At 41.5% G+C, this 16096-nt stretch overlaps 1 protein-coding gene across 1 annotated transcript in view; it reads right to left on the bottom strand.

The window, feature by feature from the left end:
* PATL1 (PAT1 homolog 1, processing body mRNA decay factor) overlaps positions 1-15875 on the bottom strand; it is a 30013-nt gene extending 14138 nt beyond the window's left edge. Inside the window, exons 1-9 of the mRNA XM_046016864.1 lie at positions 15596-15875; positions 13433-13544; positions 6238-6455; positions 5861-5941; positions 5088-5282; positions 4047-4148; positions 3504-3593; positions 3064-3284; positions 1739-1828 (exon numbers count right to left, since the gene is read on the bottom strand). Of these exons, the coding sequence (XP_045872820.1) occupies positions 1739-1828; positions 3064-3284; positions 3504-3593; positions 4047-4148; positions 5088-5282; positions 5861-5941; positions 6238-6455; positions 13433-13544; positions 15596-15610 (1124 nt within the window). The 5' untranslated portion in view covers positions 15611-15875. The remainder of the gene's footprint in view (positions 1-1738; positions 1829-3063; positions 3285-3503; positions 3594-4046; positions 4149-5087; positions 5283-5860; positions 5942-6237; positions 6456-13432; positions 13545-15595) is intronic.
* Positions 15876-16096: the final 221 nt, after the last annotated feature.

The following is a 16096-nucleotide window of genomic DNA, read 5'->3' as shown; positions in this document are numbered from 1 at the left end:
CCTGAGCGGAAAGCAGAGGCCTTAACCCACTGAGCCACCCAGGTGCCCCTGCCCCTTGCTTCTTATTCAATGTTACGCTCCTCACATTTATCTGTGTTGACAGCATAGCCAAGTATATACCAAAAAGAACCGCTAGCATGTGGTGTATCCATGTTTTCAACCTTATTATTTACTGCCAAATTCTCTTGCAAGAGGCTGAGACTAACCAATATTCTTGCCAATAATGAGTGTTGACACATTTCAAATTTCACTTGTCTGATGATGTAAAATAGCTATCTAATTTTAATCCGTATTTTCCTGATTATAAGCAAGACTGAAATCTTTTTTTTTTTTTTCCTCTGAGCTTAAGGTGTACAATATAATGGTTCAATGGTTTTAAATGTTACTTGGTGCTTATCATGGTAATTGTACTCTTAATCCCCATCACCTTTTCACCCATCCCCCACCCTCCCTGCTCTCTGGTCACCATCTGTTTGTTCTCTATAGTTGAAGAATTTTTGACTCTTTTTTCCTTTGTTCTTTTGTTTTGCTTCTTAAACTCCACATATAAGCAAAGTCGTATCAGCTTTACTGAGGTGTAACTGACATACAAAGAACTGTGCACATTTAATGCGTACAATTTTATAAGTCTGGACATGCAAACACTTGCTTTACCATCACCACACATAAGATAATAGATATATTCAACACCCACTAGAATTCCTGTATCTCCCATTGGTTTTTTGGGTTTTTTTGGTGGTAATAACACTTTATATAAATGAGAACCCCCCTCTTGAGAAATTCTCAAATACATAAAACCATATTGTTAACTTCAGGCACGAGAAGTTTCATATTTTAACACAGTCAAATGTATTAATCTTTTCCTTTATGGTTTGCACTTTTTGTGTCTTATTTTAAGAGCCTATGTTGCTCTTCCCCTGCAAAAAATATTCTACAGCTTCTTTGAAAGTGAGAAGGAATTACACACAAAGAACCATAAAACTGAAGGTTTAAGAAACCTCAAAGTTATGTTTAATTTTCTTATTTTCGGTTTACGAACAATTATAGAATGTCAACCCCATGAAGGCAGGGCTTTGACATACCTCATTCTTCTTTCAGTCCCCCAAACCTACCACAGTGCCTGATATGCAGCCAAGGCTGCACACATAAGTACATTATTTATATCTGTTAAATAAAGATTAGATTACAGGCAAAAACGGAGTGACGGAGAAATACAAACCTAGCCATTATATTTCAAAGTCACCTCTGAGCTGAGGTGATAAACAAAGGTAGTTAAGAGTATAAAAATGACTTAAAAATCAGATCTAAATTATATTTCTGATGTATGATAAACAGATTTATAGAATCCTAAAAATTAGTTGATAAAAAATCTTGTCATTTAAACCCAGGGTATCAAGGCACTTGCGTGGCTCAATTGTTTAAGTGTCTGACTCTTGACTTTGGCTCATGTCATGATCTCAGAGTTGTGAGATTGAGCTCTTTCTGGGGCTTTGTCCTGGGTGTGGAGCCTGCTTAAGATTCTCTTTTCCCCCCACCAAAAATGAAAAAATAAATAAATAAATAAAACTAGTGTATCAAAAGCATAAAATGATAGCACATATGATCTTCTTTACCAGTAAAATAAACTTAGTACTAATTAAATTTACTTAAAAAGTAATCTAAATAAGTAGCACCATGTTACACTGTCAAAATAAAAAACTGAATTAAGAAACCACCAAGGAGCAGGATGAGTCCTTACTTTCTGTTCTGCTGCTGTCTCTGATGCAAGAGCCGACGGTGCTGTGGATGGAGGTGAGTTGTATCTGGTCTAAACATTGGGGCCTGAGATCTAAGAAAAAAAAAGGGAAAGGTTTTTAATTCTGTTGTTCTGTGATCTGAAGTTTTAGAGAATGTTGTCAATATAGGCTAACCTCACACAGTGCACTCAAGGGAATATTCAAATCTATCCTCAGATCTTTCAGAAGGAAGACTGCAGTACCTTTACTTCTACAAAGACTAATTTGTCTTCTACAAAGACTAATTCTCAACTCCTAAGAAGAGGACCATAAAATTTGAGTGAATTCGCAGGGAAGCAGTCTAACTATTTTCTTCTTCCTCTTCACTGTAAACAGAAGTCTCAAAAGATTTAATGTGTTTAGTTTCAACTATTTGGGAATCACACTGAAAATCTATGTGTGATAGTCACTTTGTGTCAACTTGGCCATAGGCTATGGTGCCCATTTGTTTGGTCAAACACCAGTCTAGATATTCTTATTAAGAAATAAGGAAAAAGAGGACTTGAAAATGTGGGTGGGCCTCACCCAACCAGTTGAAGGCACTAAGAGCAAAAACCTGCTATTTCCCAGACACAAAGCAATTCTGCCTCAAGCCTGAAACACAGAAGTGCTGCGTGAGTTTCCAACCTGCCAGCCTAACCTACAAATTTCAGACTCAAGAATGCAAGTTCAACTCTCATCTGAATTTCCACTTTTCTGGCCTGCTTTATGGATTTCCTTAGCCATTTCTTAAAATAAATCTTTTCATTATATAAAGAAAAATGTATGTGCATATATACATATGTATATGTATATATATGCAAATACTTCACTGGTTCTGTTTCTCTGAGGAATCCTGATACTATATGACATGTAATAAAATACAATCTCACTAGAAGCGGAAACTTGAACCCCTATTATAAAACCAGATTAGAAGTGAGCAACTTGGCTAGCACTGAGATGAGCTGACTTCTCAGCATCTACATCTCTGGTCCTTAGCATTTGGTAATTCTTGTTAAATAATAAGCACTTTGTGCATGTGGATGTTTATAAAATGGTTATAAAGTGAGACCTAAGAACTGTTAGAAGAAATAAAAGGGGTGATTAGCAATATGCCAATTACACAGGAAGCACGTGACTTTAGGAAAATGTTAATTCATAAGAATGCCTGGAGACTGTCAAACACTTTTGTGTCTGACAAGAAGACAATCCAATAACATCTCAAAGCACATCCCTTGCAGACATGGAAGCCTCACTGATAAAGAGCCTTGGGCAACTGACTGGTAAAGAGTGGCATTAGTTCGCACACCTTAGGTTTTGCAGGTGAGGCCCTGGGCCGGGGGAGTGCTGCTGCGGAGGCGGCGGAGCGGCAGGGGGCGCAGCACTAAAGAAGGCACGGAAGCCAGGTGCTGGGGGAAGCACCTGCCCTACTCGCCCTTGCAGCAACTTGGGATTCATGGCAGCAAGCGGACTACCAACAAATCCAGGGACCCGTGCAAACTGGCTGGGAGACATCCGTCCAGGCGGTAGCTAGAAAGAGGGACAAGATCTCAGATTTAGTGAATCAGCAAGCCTCTTGCTTTTATCCACAGAAAAGTGAATACTGTTTCCATCAATAACTTTGTTTGAAAAAGTGAAGGAACAAGATAAGAGGCAGTAGAGACTGATTAACAGCAAAGAGAGGTATTACCTATGAATGTTAGGAAAGCCAAGAGAGCTCCTCATGGGTTGGGCTCATCACAGGCTTACCTGTGCTCCTCCAAGAAGCTGTGCTCTCTGGAGGGGGCTGAGAACAGGAGGAACACTAGGAGGGAAAGGGTGACCAAGCAGGGAAGAGTTCTAGGGGAAAAAAAAAGAGACAAAAAATTATACACATTCTGTGAAACCTGTAAATCGATATAAAGGAATTTAGTAGGAATGCAGAATAAACTTGGATATAAAACACTTGGATATAAAAAAGCTGTCTATGGAAGGAATATGAAAGAGAGCAATGCCAGACATCAGGAAGCACTATGATCATGTAACCTGAAGAAGGAGGCAGTAGCATGAGGGACTGAAATAGCAGGAAACCAGATGACCATGCAGGGTGTGAATTCTTAAAGATTAAAAAAAAAGCTCAGGTATGAAACAACTGAACATGATGAACCATGTCTTCTGACTTGGGGACCAGAACATCCAGAAATTCAAGTATGGAGACTATAAAAAGCGCACCTAATTTAGGAGACCTCTATATACTAATGGGGATCAGAAACCATATGCTGCACGTTTTCACTAGGTTGTGAAGGCACATACCGGGACACTGCAGAGCTGGTTTGGAGACATCCTCTCACCATAGGGAGCAGGGTAACGTGGTGGCATCGGGGGCCGGACATGGACAGGCTTCGGACACAGGATCTATCAGGACAAACATATACACAACTACACTCAATGAAGTCAGTTTTTCCTCCACCTACTCTCCCTCCCCTCGAGTACTGATAGAGACACAGAACTCAATACAAAGCCCTACTTCTAAGCAAATTGCTACAGCTATGGGTTCACGTAAGAACCTTTGGTCACTTCCTCTCGTAAACACCAAGCAATGTGCCACTTGTAACTGAGGAAGATTTAGCTAATTCTCCAGTTATCCCCACCCTTCCATGCTATCTGAGGGAGGTACCAACAGATATTCTGACTTGCAAATTCTCTGTAAGAGGATATTATTTTGGTAGCAGTGAGGGAGAAGGAATGATAAGAAAGCTGGAGGATTAACTAAGTCCTATTCTGAAGCCCCTGTGATATGGCCGCCATGCTCAGCTCTTTTGTGATACATTGGGACTCCACCATTTTATAGAATACTGAGCCTAACTAGGGCCATACCAACACCACCCTCCCCCCATACCTTCCAAATTGGCCTTCCTTTTCAGCTGCTGGTTTCAGGTGGAGGAAAGTCTATGGAACAGGACTGCACAGGCTCTAGGGAAAGCAGGGATATCTTAAAGGTAAAAAGGGATGTGGACAATGCTGTGTGTTCCCACTCCCCCCAGCTTTCAGTTACCTCTCTGCCAATGTTGTGGGCAGCCAGCAAAACACTTTGAAAAGGATATATACACTAAATGTGGTTCACTACCCTTTTTCTCCCCCAATTAAAAGGCAGCAGCAACAGGAGCAGCACCAGAAAAGGGCATTAGGGAATGTGTCTCTTATTTGTACTAACTTCTCCTCTAATTCGCTATTTCTCTTTCTAATCTAATGCCTACCCAAAACTTCCACCCTCCTCCCAGCATCGCCAACTTCCCAAATAATTTTGCCCAGATTCCCAATATCCTGGGCTGAGTGCCTGTTAATGAGAGGTACCTGTTGGTTGAAGCTGGGTACAGCCATCTGCTTAGGTGGGGTGCCTATGGGGACGGCTCTAACAGGAGGACTCCCAATGATAGGTGATGTTGACCGCCGTGGTAATGCACGCTCAGAAAGGTCTCGATCGTCTTCTGGACCCTGCGGGGGCCTCTGAGGCAGGGCATATTCTAATACAGATACTGTAGGCATTTCCTAATTGACGAAACAGTTAAAAAAAAAAAAAAGGAGAAAATTAGTCCATAACAAATGTTAATAATCTGTACAGATGCCAAAGCATCTTGAGAAATTATTTTTAAATTTTATTTCATATCCAGTAACATTCCCTCTCTTTGGTGCCCTCTGAATTTTGATAAATACATATCATGGATCTACTGCCACGATCAAGAACAGAGCAGTTCTGTCACTCCCTGAACTCCTGTTGCAGTGTCCCTTAGCAGAAAACCCCTCCTAAAACCTCCAACCACTGGTAGACACTGACCTGTTCTTCATTCCTATGGTTCTGCCTAGAAATGACTTAAGCAATTTGAATTATAAGCTAACAAATTCGAATCTAATGGCTCCCTTTCAACCTTTCAAAATAAAGCACAAACGAGCACTGCATGAAGGCTGAGTAAATAAATGTACAATCAACAGGTATAGCTATGAGGAGGTTAAGTAATCAACATAGTAACAGCAAATGATATACATCAACACATTGCTTCAGTAAGGAAAAGGTCAAGACAGGAGTTTTCGGATACAAGGAATTTGTACAAGGAGAAAATGTTTCATACCTGAGTAAGCAGTGGCCCTCGGATTCGCCTCAGAACTTCAGACCCATCCCAGATGCTGGAATTCAGACTTCCTGGTTGGGGCTACAAAAAAGGAAACACATACACAAAGTCTGGAGTAGTGAGAGGTTTCTGGATGCGCTAACTGCTTTCGGTGAACAAGGCTCCGAGAGAGTCTCAACTGCTTGAGAGGACAAAATTATAGTGCTCCAGAAGACACCTGATTCCCCCTTCACCTGCTATGATCAGGAATTATATCAACAATTTTCTATGGTATATGCAAGTTTCTCAGGGTAGCAGATGAAACAAAATGACACAGCTCAGTACTTCACCTTAATTACTAGTCGGCTATAGTTCTCAGATCAGAGTAACTTACTCACTTGCAGAACTGGCCTGGTCTGCACTGCCCTCATGATAGCTGGATCTTCTAGCTCATTTTCAATCACCATCTTACTGAGCCTTTCTGCCAGATTCTCTTCATGGTCACCCAACAAGTCCATCTCATCCCTTTCTCCGTTGCCTGTTTGCTCATTAACTGCCACTGGCAGCTTCTCTTCCAATTCAGCCAGGCGCTCATGTGCTTCCTGCCAATCATCATCTATAAGAAAATCATAAGAAACATAGTTTATACTGAGACTAAAAGTTGGATGAAATTCTTCTGTTAACCAAATGAACAATTCTAACTTCAGAAGATAGTAAATTTCCACTTGAGAGAAACAAAGTAAGATTTAAACTAAGGGTCATAGGAAAGTGGGCTTTTTCACTATTAAGGACTAATAACGTACTACCAGGAATAAAATTCAAGCACTTAGAGGGACAGCTTAATACATTACCAATGGCATCCAAACTGTATTCTGGAAACAGTTTCTAAGCTGGTGATAGGTATTTACACAACAACTCACTGGTTTTGAGATTTTTTTTTTTTTTTAAGATTTTACTTATTTATCAGAGAGACCGTGCACATGTGAGTGCACAAGCAGGGGGAGTGGCAGACAGAGGGAGAAGCAGACTCCCCACTGAGCAAGAAGCAAGGAGGGACTCTGATCCAGGGCCTTGGGATCATGACCTGAGCCAAAGGCAGACACTTAACTGATGAGCCACTCAGGCATCCCTAGGTTTGAGATTCTATGACATTGTCAGGCAAAAAGGGAAGTTAAAACCCACTGCTTTAGCATACATGTTCTTTTAGATTATACCTGCCATCTTCTTTACGAGCTCTTAAATCCACTAATTTCATTCAATTAATATTTGTTGAGCACCTATTATGTGTTAATGTTTTAGGCACATGGGATAGATCAGTGTACAAAAGACAAAAAGATCCCTGGTCTCCTGCAACTTTACTTCAAGCAGGGAAGAGACAAGTAATAGATAATAAACATAACAAATAAGTAACTTACTGTACAAGATGAAATACTATATAGGTATGTGGAGGAAAAGCAGGTTGAAAACTTTAAATGGGATGGATAGAGGTACATCTCATTGCGAGGATGACATCTGAGCAAAGATTCACGGGTTAGATAGTTAGCCATGTGGATTATCTGGGAGAAGAGTGTTCCACATTGAGGGCCAGTCCGTAGAAAGGGATGATTTTGAGAGTCAACTAGGACTGTGTCTGGATTGGAACGATCAAAGAGGAAGAGCAGGAAAAAAGAGTGAGGCCAAGTAGGTAGTAGGAGGGAGCTCCTTCTGGGCCTTTGCGTCACTGATTGAAATGGGGGGGCCACTGGAGGTTTTGATATGGCCTTTCTGAAACAAACAGTCTGGCTGCTGTACTGAGAACAGATTCGGGATGTGAGGGGTGGGCGGGAAAAGGAGCAGAAACACAGGAGGCATGGAGGCCTGCCATGGGGCTACTGCAGCAACGCCAGGGCAAAGGTGGTGGCGACCCGCAGCTGGGTCCAGTCCTCTTCCATGTTGACAATGCCCTCGCTATTCCTGCACACTCCTATTCGGTCTGTAGCTCTAGCACTAACTTGTTCTCACTCTGTATGCCGACGCAGCATTACTCTGGAGTCCTGCTACAGCACAGGTAAAAATCTTCACAACCCTCTGTCAGCTTCTCTAGAACCAGACCTTATTTCCACCACTCTGTCATTCCAGTGCTCCTCCATCTCACTCCTCCATTCTGCTTCCACTGCAAAAGTTCCACTCAATGTTTTTCCCCTTTCGGCCTTCAAATTCAGATACCTTTTCCTCCTCATGGAAACATTCCCTAAATAGTCTTTTCATTTTAATGTTACCTTCACCTCATCTAAACATGCAAGACTTTCAAACGCCACAAAAACCCAATGTATCTGTATATATTTTATTCTTAGTTCGTTCTTTACGCCTTATAAAATTCAACAGAAAACGGTAACAGATCATTCTTCTCTCTCTTAATTTTTAAAAATTTTTTCTCTCTCTCTCTTTTAAAGATTTTATTTATTTATTTGTCAGAGAGACAGCACTGCTCAAGCAGCACACATAAGCAGGGGCTGAGGCAGAGGGAGAAGCAGACTTCCCACTGACCAAGGAGCCCAAGGCTGGACTGGATGGTTTGGACCCCAGGATCGTGACCTGAGCCGAAGGCAGACCCTTAATCGACTGTGCCACCCAGGTGCCCTGATAATTCTCTTTATAACTAACATAAAAACACAGAATTCTTTCTGCAAGTGTCCTCGATAGCAATCCTTCTCACATAATTTTTCTATATACCTCATTAAAAAAAGAAGAAAGAAGAACTGGAGGCACCATAACAAGAAAAGAGAAAGATGTCTGGTATACAACAAGGTTATAATAAATGGAAGCCACTTAAAAAAAAAATTCTTTAGATTTATTGACAATTTTCTGAGGTGCTCATGTACATCTTGTTAATATTTTTTTCCTGCTTACAAAGAAAATCATATTAATTAAAAATTTAAACATCACACAAATATACAACTTACAAAGTTCCCCAGAATTCTACAGGTATGCTAAGTTTTTCAAAATGCAAACTATAAAGTTCAACTTGTTTCTTTTTATTTAAGCAATACATCTTGGACACTTTTCATGTATATACACTTGCATGTAACTACTGTTAACATTACCTCATTCTTCTTAATGCTGTTTAAGATTCTGTTCTATTGATAAACTAATTAAACTTATCCCTTACTGATGGAAACTTGGATTATTTGCAAATTTTCAATGTAATGTTTAATACTGTAATATATCTTAACATCTTAGGCAAATATTTATTAAGTAGCTTAAGTCCCTTTTAAAATTCATGATTTTTGTTTCAGAACAATATATCACATAAAACTAGTGATCCAAAACACAAGGGAAGGTAGACTTCCAGATGTATAATTTGGTATGATCGGAATCACTGTCTAGTCTTTGGGCACTGTGGTATATTTCAATGTACCACTTGTGGTAAAGAAAAAAATTCACTTTAGAAGAAAACGACAGCATTAATTTAAATTATCAGTTATCTGGAAAAATATTCTTAAAGATTAGTGTTATTAAAAATCAATTGTACTGGGTATTATAGGCAACTAATGAATCACTGACCATTACATCAAAAACTCATGATGTACTCTATGTTGGCTAATTAAATGTAAATTAAAAAAAAATCAATGTTGACATTAATATTTGTGTCATCTTTGCTAAGGAAGAGTAAGCTGAGTACGTTTTAAAGGACAGATTGTTTTTTGTAATTTTTCTAATTCAGTGATGCCAAAAAATGGGGACTCTATAATCCTGAATGAGGGGATTTTTTAAAACATTTATTTCCCCAATTTAAGAAGTTAATTTGTGGGTGCCCGGGTGGCTCAGTGGGTTGAGCCTCTGCCTTTGGCTCGGGTCATGATCTCAGGGTCCCGGGATCGAGTCCGCCATCAGGCTGTCTGCTCGGCAGGGAGCCTGCTTCCTCCTCTCTCTCTCTGCCTGCCTCTCTGCCTACTTGTGATCTCTCTGTCAAATAAATAAAAAAAAACTTAAACAAAAAAAGAGTTAATTTGTTAGTGGATTGCTCTAATGCAGAAGGATTCTTAAACTTGTGTTGTCTTCATTCACCACCTCCCATACTCATGCTTACTCAGTTTGTCAGAGTCTACTAAAGATGAACAGTTTGTCCTTAATTTAAAAAAACACTCGTTAAATAGCCGTATTCTGCGAGAAGGGCTCTGTTGTGAATTAACTATTACTGTCTGAATGATGCAAGCAAAGGAATCTAAGCCACAGAATCCCATCATTATCATTTTAGGTTTTCCGTGCTCTTGTGAAAACTCATGTGAAGCAATGTCAAGAGATCACAAGCCCCTACTATTAGAGGATACTTCACTCGGATCTTTTTCAAATGACCTAAAAATAAAGTTACTCAGATATAACAAAGCTTGACCCTGATCCACAATGGTCAAAATAATAAAGGGTAGACAAAGGTATACCAGAAAAATGAAGAAAAAGAAGTTTTTGTTTTCCTTCAACTAATTAATCTCTACCCTGATGTGACTGGTTACTGAATCCACCCACCGCTGGCAACGCCCAACCCGCCGCCCCCAACATCCCCCCCCACTGTCTATCTCAGGAATAATTCTGAATAAATACCACATGAAAAGGCAGTACAGGTGATTTAATTTTAAGACAACCTAAGTCCCTAAAGATTATAGCAGCTATCAATAGAAGGGAAGTGGAAAGAATGGGGGCTCTTCCAAGCAGAGGCAGGAGATTCCCAGAGATTCCTCAAGGACTGTTTAAACTAACTGGTAGTTCACCCTGATTGCATTTATAGTTATTTTTCCTCTCTCATAGTCTTCTATCTCATTTATTAAAATGAGGATAATAACAGTACCTACCTCACAGGGTTCTTGTGAGGATTAATAATAAATATAAAACATTCAGAATGGTGCCTAGCAGATAATAAGCACTCTGCAAGCGTAAACTTTTATTTTTAGAGAATGAGCTGAGGTTACTGTGGCTATTTACTGCTCTAAGATGATGTAAACATTTTTCCATGCAGAAGACAAGGACTAGTTTCTTAAGGAAAGATGACATCAGAGCATTAGTAGCCAGTGACTTAAAATAACTACTAACAAGACACTCACTCTTTGAGTTAAAAACTATCAAACCATAACATATGTCCAAGGTCTGACATTTTACCTCCTGATTTAAATTCTTCACACCAGCTATGTATCTACCTGTACGGTGCATTAAACAAATCACAGGCTGACTTAGCCATTTTTAAAATAAATAAATCTGTACAATATTTATATCAAGGTATTATGAAGAATTGAGTTAAAAAAAAAAGACTTTCTTTGACAGGGAGCATGCACAAGCATGTGAGAGCATGAGTGTCGGGGGTGGGGGGGAGTTTGGGGGTAGAGGAAGAAGGACATGCAGACCAAGCAGACTCTCCACTGAGCAGGGAGCCAGCCTCAGGGCTTGGTCCCAGGACCCTGAGATCACAACCTGTGCCAAAGTCAGACAACCAACCGAGCCAGCCCAGTGCCCCCGGAAGAATTAAGATTTTAACTTGAGGGACACGTGGGTGGCTCAGTCAGTTAAGTGTCCAGCTCTTGATTTCGGCTCAGGTCATGATCTCAGGGTCCTGAGATCGAGCCCTGTACTGGGTTCCCTGTTGAGCACGGAGACTACTTAAGATTCTCTCTCCCTCTGCCCCTCCTCCACAACTGATATGCACACATGTGCTCTCTCTCTCCCTAAGATTTTAACTTCATAATTAGTGTATATTATAAAGATTCATATTTGGACATCTTTTCCCCATTACAAGCTTTGTTGACCAAGAAAAGTCTTTCTTAATCACTTGCGCCCTAGGGTACAAAGTGGGCTAACCATATGCTATTTCACTGCCTTTACTTTTTGTTACCTGTTCTTTTAAAGTGTAACCCTAGGGGCTTTTTCAACATGTGTGCACTTTTCTTTTTTCCCATATTATCATATACAGTTCTGTACACTCTAATATCCTTTTAAGGCAATATTTCCCCCAACCTGTGAGGAACACAGAAGCAGAAAAAGACTGTCCATAGCACACTGGAAGTCAATGAGAAGAGATGAAACTATTACTCTTCTGCCCAGGTTCAAAACTGAGGACATTTTAGTATGCTGTCTAATTTTAAAATAGTATCTATAAATCAATCCCACCAACTTTATTTAAACCTGAGGAATTTGCTTAAAAAAAAAACAACATTCAGTACAATACTTTAAGAGAAAAGAAGTTCTAGAAACATGCACACAATGTCTGTAACCTCTATTGTATCCTACAGGTTATTACTAAACTAACTTCCAAATACAATTTGCAATTCACATCAGTTCCTTGCATTTGCAATTCTAGTCAACATCTCTTTCCCAGTGATCTACATGGAGAGAGCACAGCATCTTAGATCATGTCATCCTCTTGGAGGATCTCATCTCCTCAACTATGGCTATGATCCAAAAGGTCTTTGGTTTCCTTTTGTAATCAGTCTCACTTCTACCTTTAGTGGTTCTCCTGCTGCTCCTCAGAGTGGCAGTTTTAATCTCTACCGAATTTTTTAAACTTTGACTAAAAATACTATGCTTTCTCATTTTTCCCAGTTAATTCAAGTTGGTCTAAGTTTTAATAAATTCAAGTGGGTCACATCATTGCAAAATGAGTAGCCACTTTCACACCTTAAAAACCTTTTGTTTTTGATATTAAACATCTTAAGATCAGTCACTATTGTGAAATTTCCTCTTGCTACTTTGAATATTTGTTGCATAGACAGAAATGCTGATTTCAAAGAAATCACACAGATTTACACAACCCAACAGAAACATTCTTATTGCTACTTTTCTACACCAACAGTTAAAGCAAAAATATTTGCATTAACTCTTACCTACTTCTTTTTTGAAATACATTTTATTAGTATATTTATTCAAGGATCTCTAATTCTCAAACTTTATCATATAAATCTGTTGCCTAAGTTTCCCATTTATATTACTGTAACTCTGAGCCTGTTAAGTTTAGCCTGACTCTTTGTTTACCCTTTCTAACTCCTAAAGTATTTATTCTATATCTAGGGATGGGAAACTTTCATCTGTGCAAGCACTTTTCTAACTTATGAAGACTTCCTATCACCACAATTCTTAGAATAAAATGTTTTTTATTTTACTGAAGATACTATGTAAGGCAATAGCGGGGTCATGCAATACACCAATGGTTAACTGAGTCTTAAAACATACACACCCAAGGCCAAGTTTTCTTTTAGTCTACTAATTTTCCAAAAGTTACATGTTCCATAAATAAAAATTTCCTTCTTCAAGGATTATTTTAAATCTTTATACAATGTCTACTTGTCTAACGACTTGCATATCTTAGAGCATCAACCTAGAGCTATGGATAATATAGCCAGAAGGCACAGGGCTCAGAAAGCATCTGGTTTTATATATAAATGAGGCAAAAAAGGGGCCCAAGGGATTGAGGTAGATGTTTCCAGGGAAGACTGAACTATTCTGAGACCAAGAATAGAATATTTTGCTAAATTTGTGAATGTAGTTACTCCTACTAAGACAAAGCACTTACAAAAGAGAACATTGGAAGAACAAGAGACCTAGACGACATTAAAAGAGAAAGATGTCACTTACCAACAGCACCTGACCCAAATGTATCATCATTGAATTGATCAATCTCTTCATCTTCTTCTCCCAAGCCCTGAAATGCATCTTCATCTTCATCCAGAGGACAATCCTCTAAAGACTAAAAAAAGAGAAAAGATATTAGCTATTCATGAAGTTTACACCTTCATTTTAAAAATGTCCATTTTGGGGCACCTGAGTGGCTCAGTTGGTTAAGCAACTGCCTTCGGCTCAGGTCACAATCCTGCAGTCGATCCTGAAGTCCCCGGATCGAGTCCCACATCCGGCTCCCTACTTGGCAAGGAGTCTGCTTCTTCCTCCACCTCTTCCCTCTCATGCTCTCTTTCTCTCTCATTCTCCCTCTCTCTCAAATAAATAAATAAAATCTTTTAAAAAAATGTTCACTTTGTCTTCCCAATCATCAGAACAGCTTATGACCTCTTGTAAACATTATTTTTTCTACCTTCAATTTCCCTGACATTGAAAAATGGCAGTATCTTCTTTCAGTTTCTCTTTTCTGAAACACTCCATTTCTCTACCAAGAATCTAATAACAGTATTCCTTCATGCAACCAAGAACTTAGGCCCCCAACTTTCTTGACATCACTGGTTAGAATAGTAATGACAACTCAAAATGCACTTTATCATTACTTTGAGTTTTATGTATATCTTTCAACAAAAGTATCATGTTCCTCATTTTCATGTCAAAATTTCAACTATTTTATTATGTCCTCTTAAAGCTTTCTCTTCATTTTCCCCCTTCCTGTTTTCTGTAGGCCCAAACTCTGGTGATGAGACAGAAAGCTAAAATCTCAAACCCAACTAAGTGTGGTACAAACTTGGCTAAGTCATATTCTGGTTAACTCATTAAACACGTCTAAGTACCTAGTGTGTCTCTAGCTCTGCATTTCCTCAGAGTGACAACAAAGGGACAATACCTTAGAGAGCTGTAAGGATTAAATGAAGCAAAGGTTGTAGATTTGCTAAACAATGCTAGTTATCACCACAACAATTTAGGTCGGTTCTATTTTAAATCTCTCACCCCCCCACCCCCACACCATTTTCAGTTTTCAACGGATTTATTTTTCAAGTTCCCTTCTTTTGGAAACTCTGCCTACCGCATCTCATCATCTCTCTCCACGTTTACATCAAGTCAGTTTGGTCTTGAACCATTCCTATCAAGTATCAAGTACCTGTGGCCCCAATTTTCAAAGACTCAGAATCACAATACCACACATCAATAGCAGGTCTGTGATACACCTTGCCAGGCAACCTTCTTAAATAGACTTTCCCAAAGGCAAGGTTAGGCCAAAAGGCCATTCTACCCGTCTTAAGCCCTTCCAAACTTCCACAAAACAGGCATGCAACAGCCTCCACAGCAGAGGCAACTTCCAGCGGCACTCCCCTCCAAATCGCCAAGATCAACTTAACCAAATCACTGCTTTTTTTAAATTAGAAAGACTCTTCGGGATCACCCAGAGCAGCCCTTTCAGTCTACAAGTCTAGAAACTTTCTGTCCAGAGACTAGGAGTAGCTCAAGGTCATAACAGCGAGTTAGTGGCAGAGGCAGGACTCTCGACTATTGCTACATTCCCGGGATGGTCACCAAACCCACGTCTCGTTCCCCTCGCCCGGAACTTCGACGGGACACGCCCCCTCCCAACACGGAGCCCTCTTTGGTAAACCGTCTCGGGCCCTAGTAAAGGGCAAGTCCGGGCCCCCCTGACCTGCTGGGTGCCCGTGCGCACGGGTGTGTGTGTAATTGGAGGGGAGGTGGATCCGGGTCCAGGGCGGGAAACGCGTCTCTAGGCTTTCCCGGGAGACTCTCCCTCAAGAAGAGCCTGCGGATGGGTGCAACGCTCTGCCCTCCGTGGCTCCTGCCGGGGTGCGGGTGGGGGATGGCCTGATTACAGCACTTAACGGGCCCTCCCCACCCCAAAACAGAGGCCAACTCTCCCCAGCGGCAACTGATAGGACAGTCCCGCCCCCTGGAGCCGGCTCACCGCCCTCGGATTAAACCCGCGACCCCAGGCCCCAAGCGTTCTACTGGGTCCCCTGGGTCCAGCCGCCAGCCCCCTCCTTCCCCAGGGGCGCGGGACCGACGCGCTGGGGGTGAGAGAGGAAAGGGGGCGCCGGAGGGAGGGAGGGGTCACTTCCGGTCGCAAGAGCTCACCTCGTAGCGGAACATTCTTGGGGAGGGGGGGAGGGAACGGGGAGGGGAGTGGGGGAGGGAGGGAAGAAGCGCTGACTCCCCGGCTCCTCCGCGCGCGGGTCCTCCACCGGCTCGCGACCCCTGGCCGCCGCCGTACGCCGGAGCGTGCGTGGGAACGTGCACAGGCGCGCCTCGGGGAGGGCGGCCGCCCCGCTCGGCGCCCGGCGCGGCGGCTGCGCGGGGACAGATTTGGCGTCCCGCTTCCTAGTCTCAGCGGCGGGAAGGAGGTCCCGTGGAGAGAGACTGCGCACGCGCCGCCCGTCGGGGGCTTCCTCGCGAGCCCGACGCGCAGCTCCGCCCCCGGCTTCTCTGCGCCCGCCCAGCGTTCAGGTCCGAGTCACGAGTTTTCCGTCACCGACGGGGCGGAGAAAACCCCTGTGATTGTCACAGGGTATGGCTTTAGAGAGTCCCAGGCGGATTCTGGGCTGGGAGAAATGGAGATTCCTGGGCTGTTTTTCCAGC

The sequence above is a fragment of the Meles meles genome, chromosome 8 (assembly GCF_922984935.1).
Source record: "Meles meles chromosome 8, mMelMel3.1 paternal haplotype, whole genome shotgun sequence".
Taxonomy (NCBI): Eukaryota; Metazoa; Chordata; class Mammalia; order Carnivora; family Mustelidae; genus Meles; species Meles meles.
The sequence above is the reverse complement of the archived record's forward strand: the minus strand, read 5'-3'. Positions and strand labels throughout refer to the sequence as shown.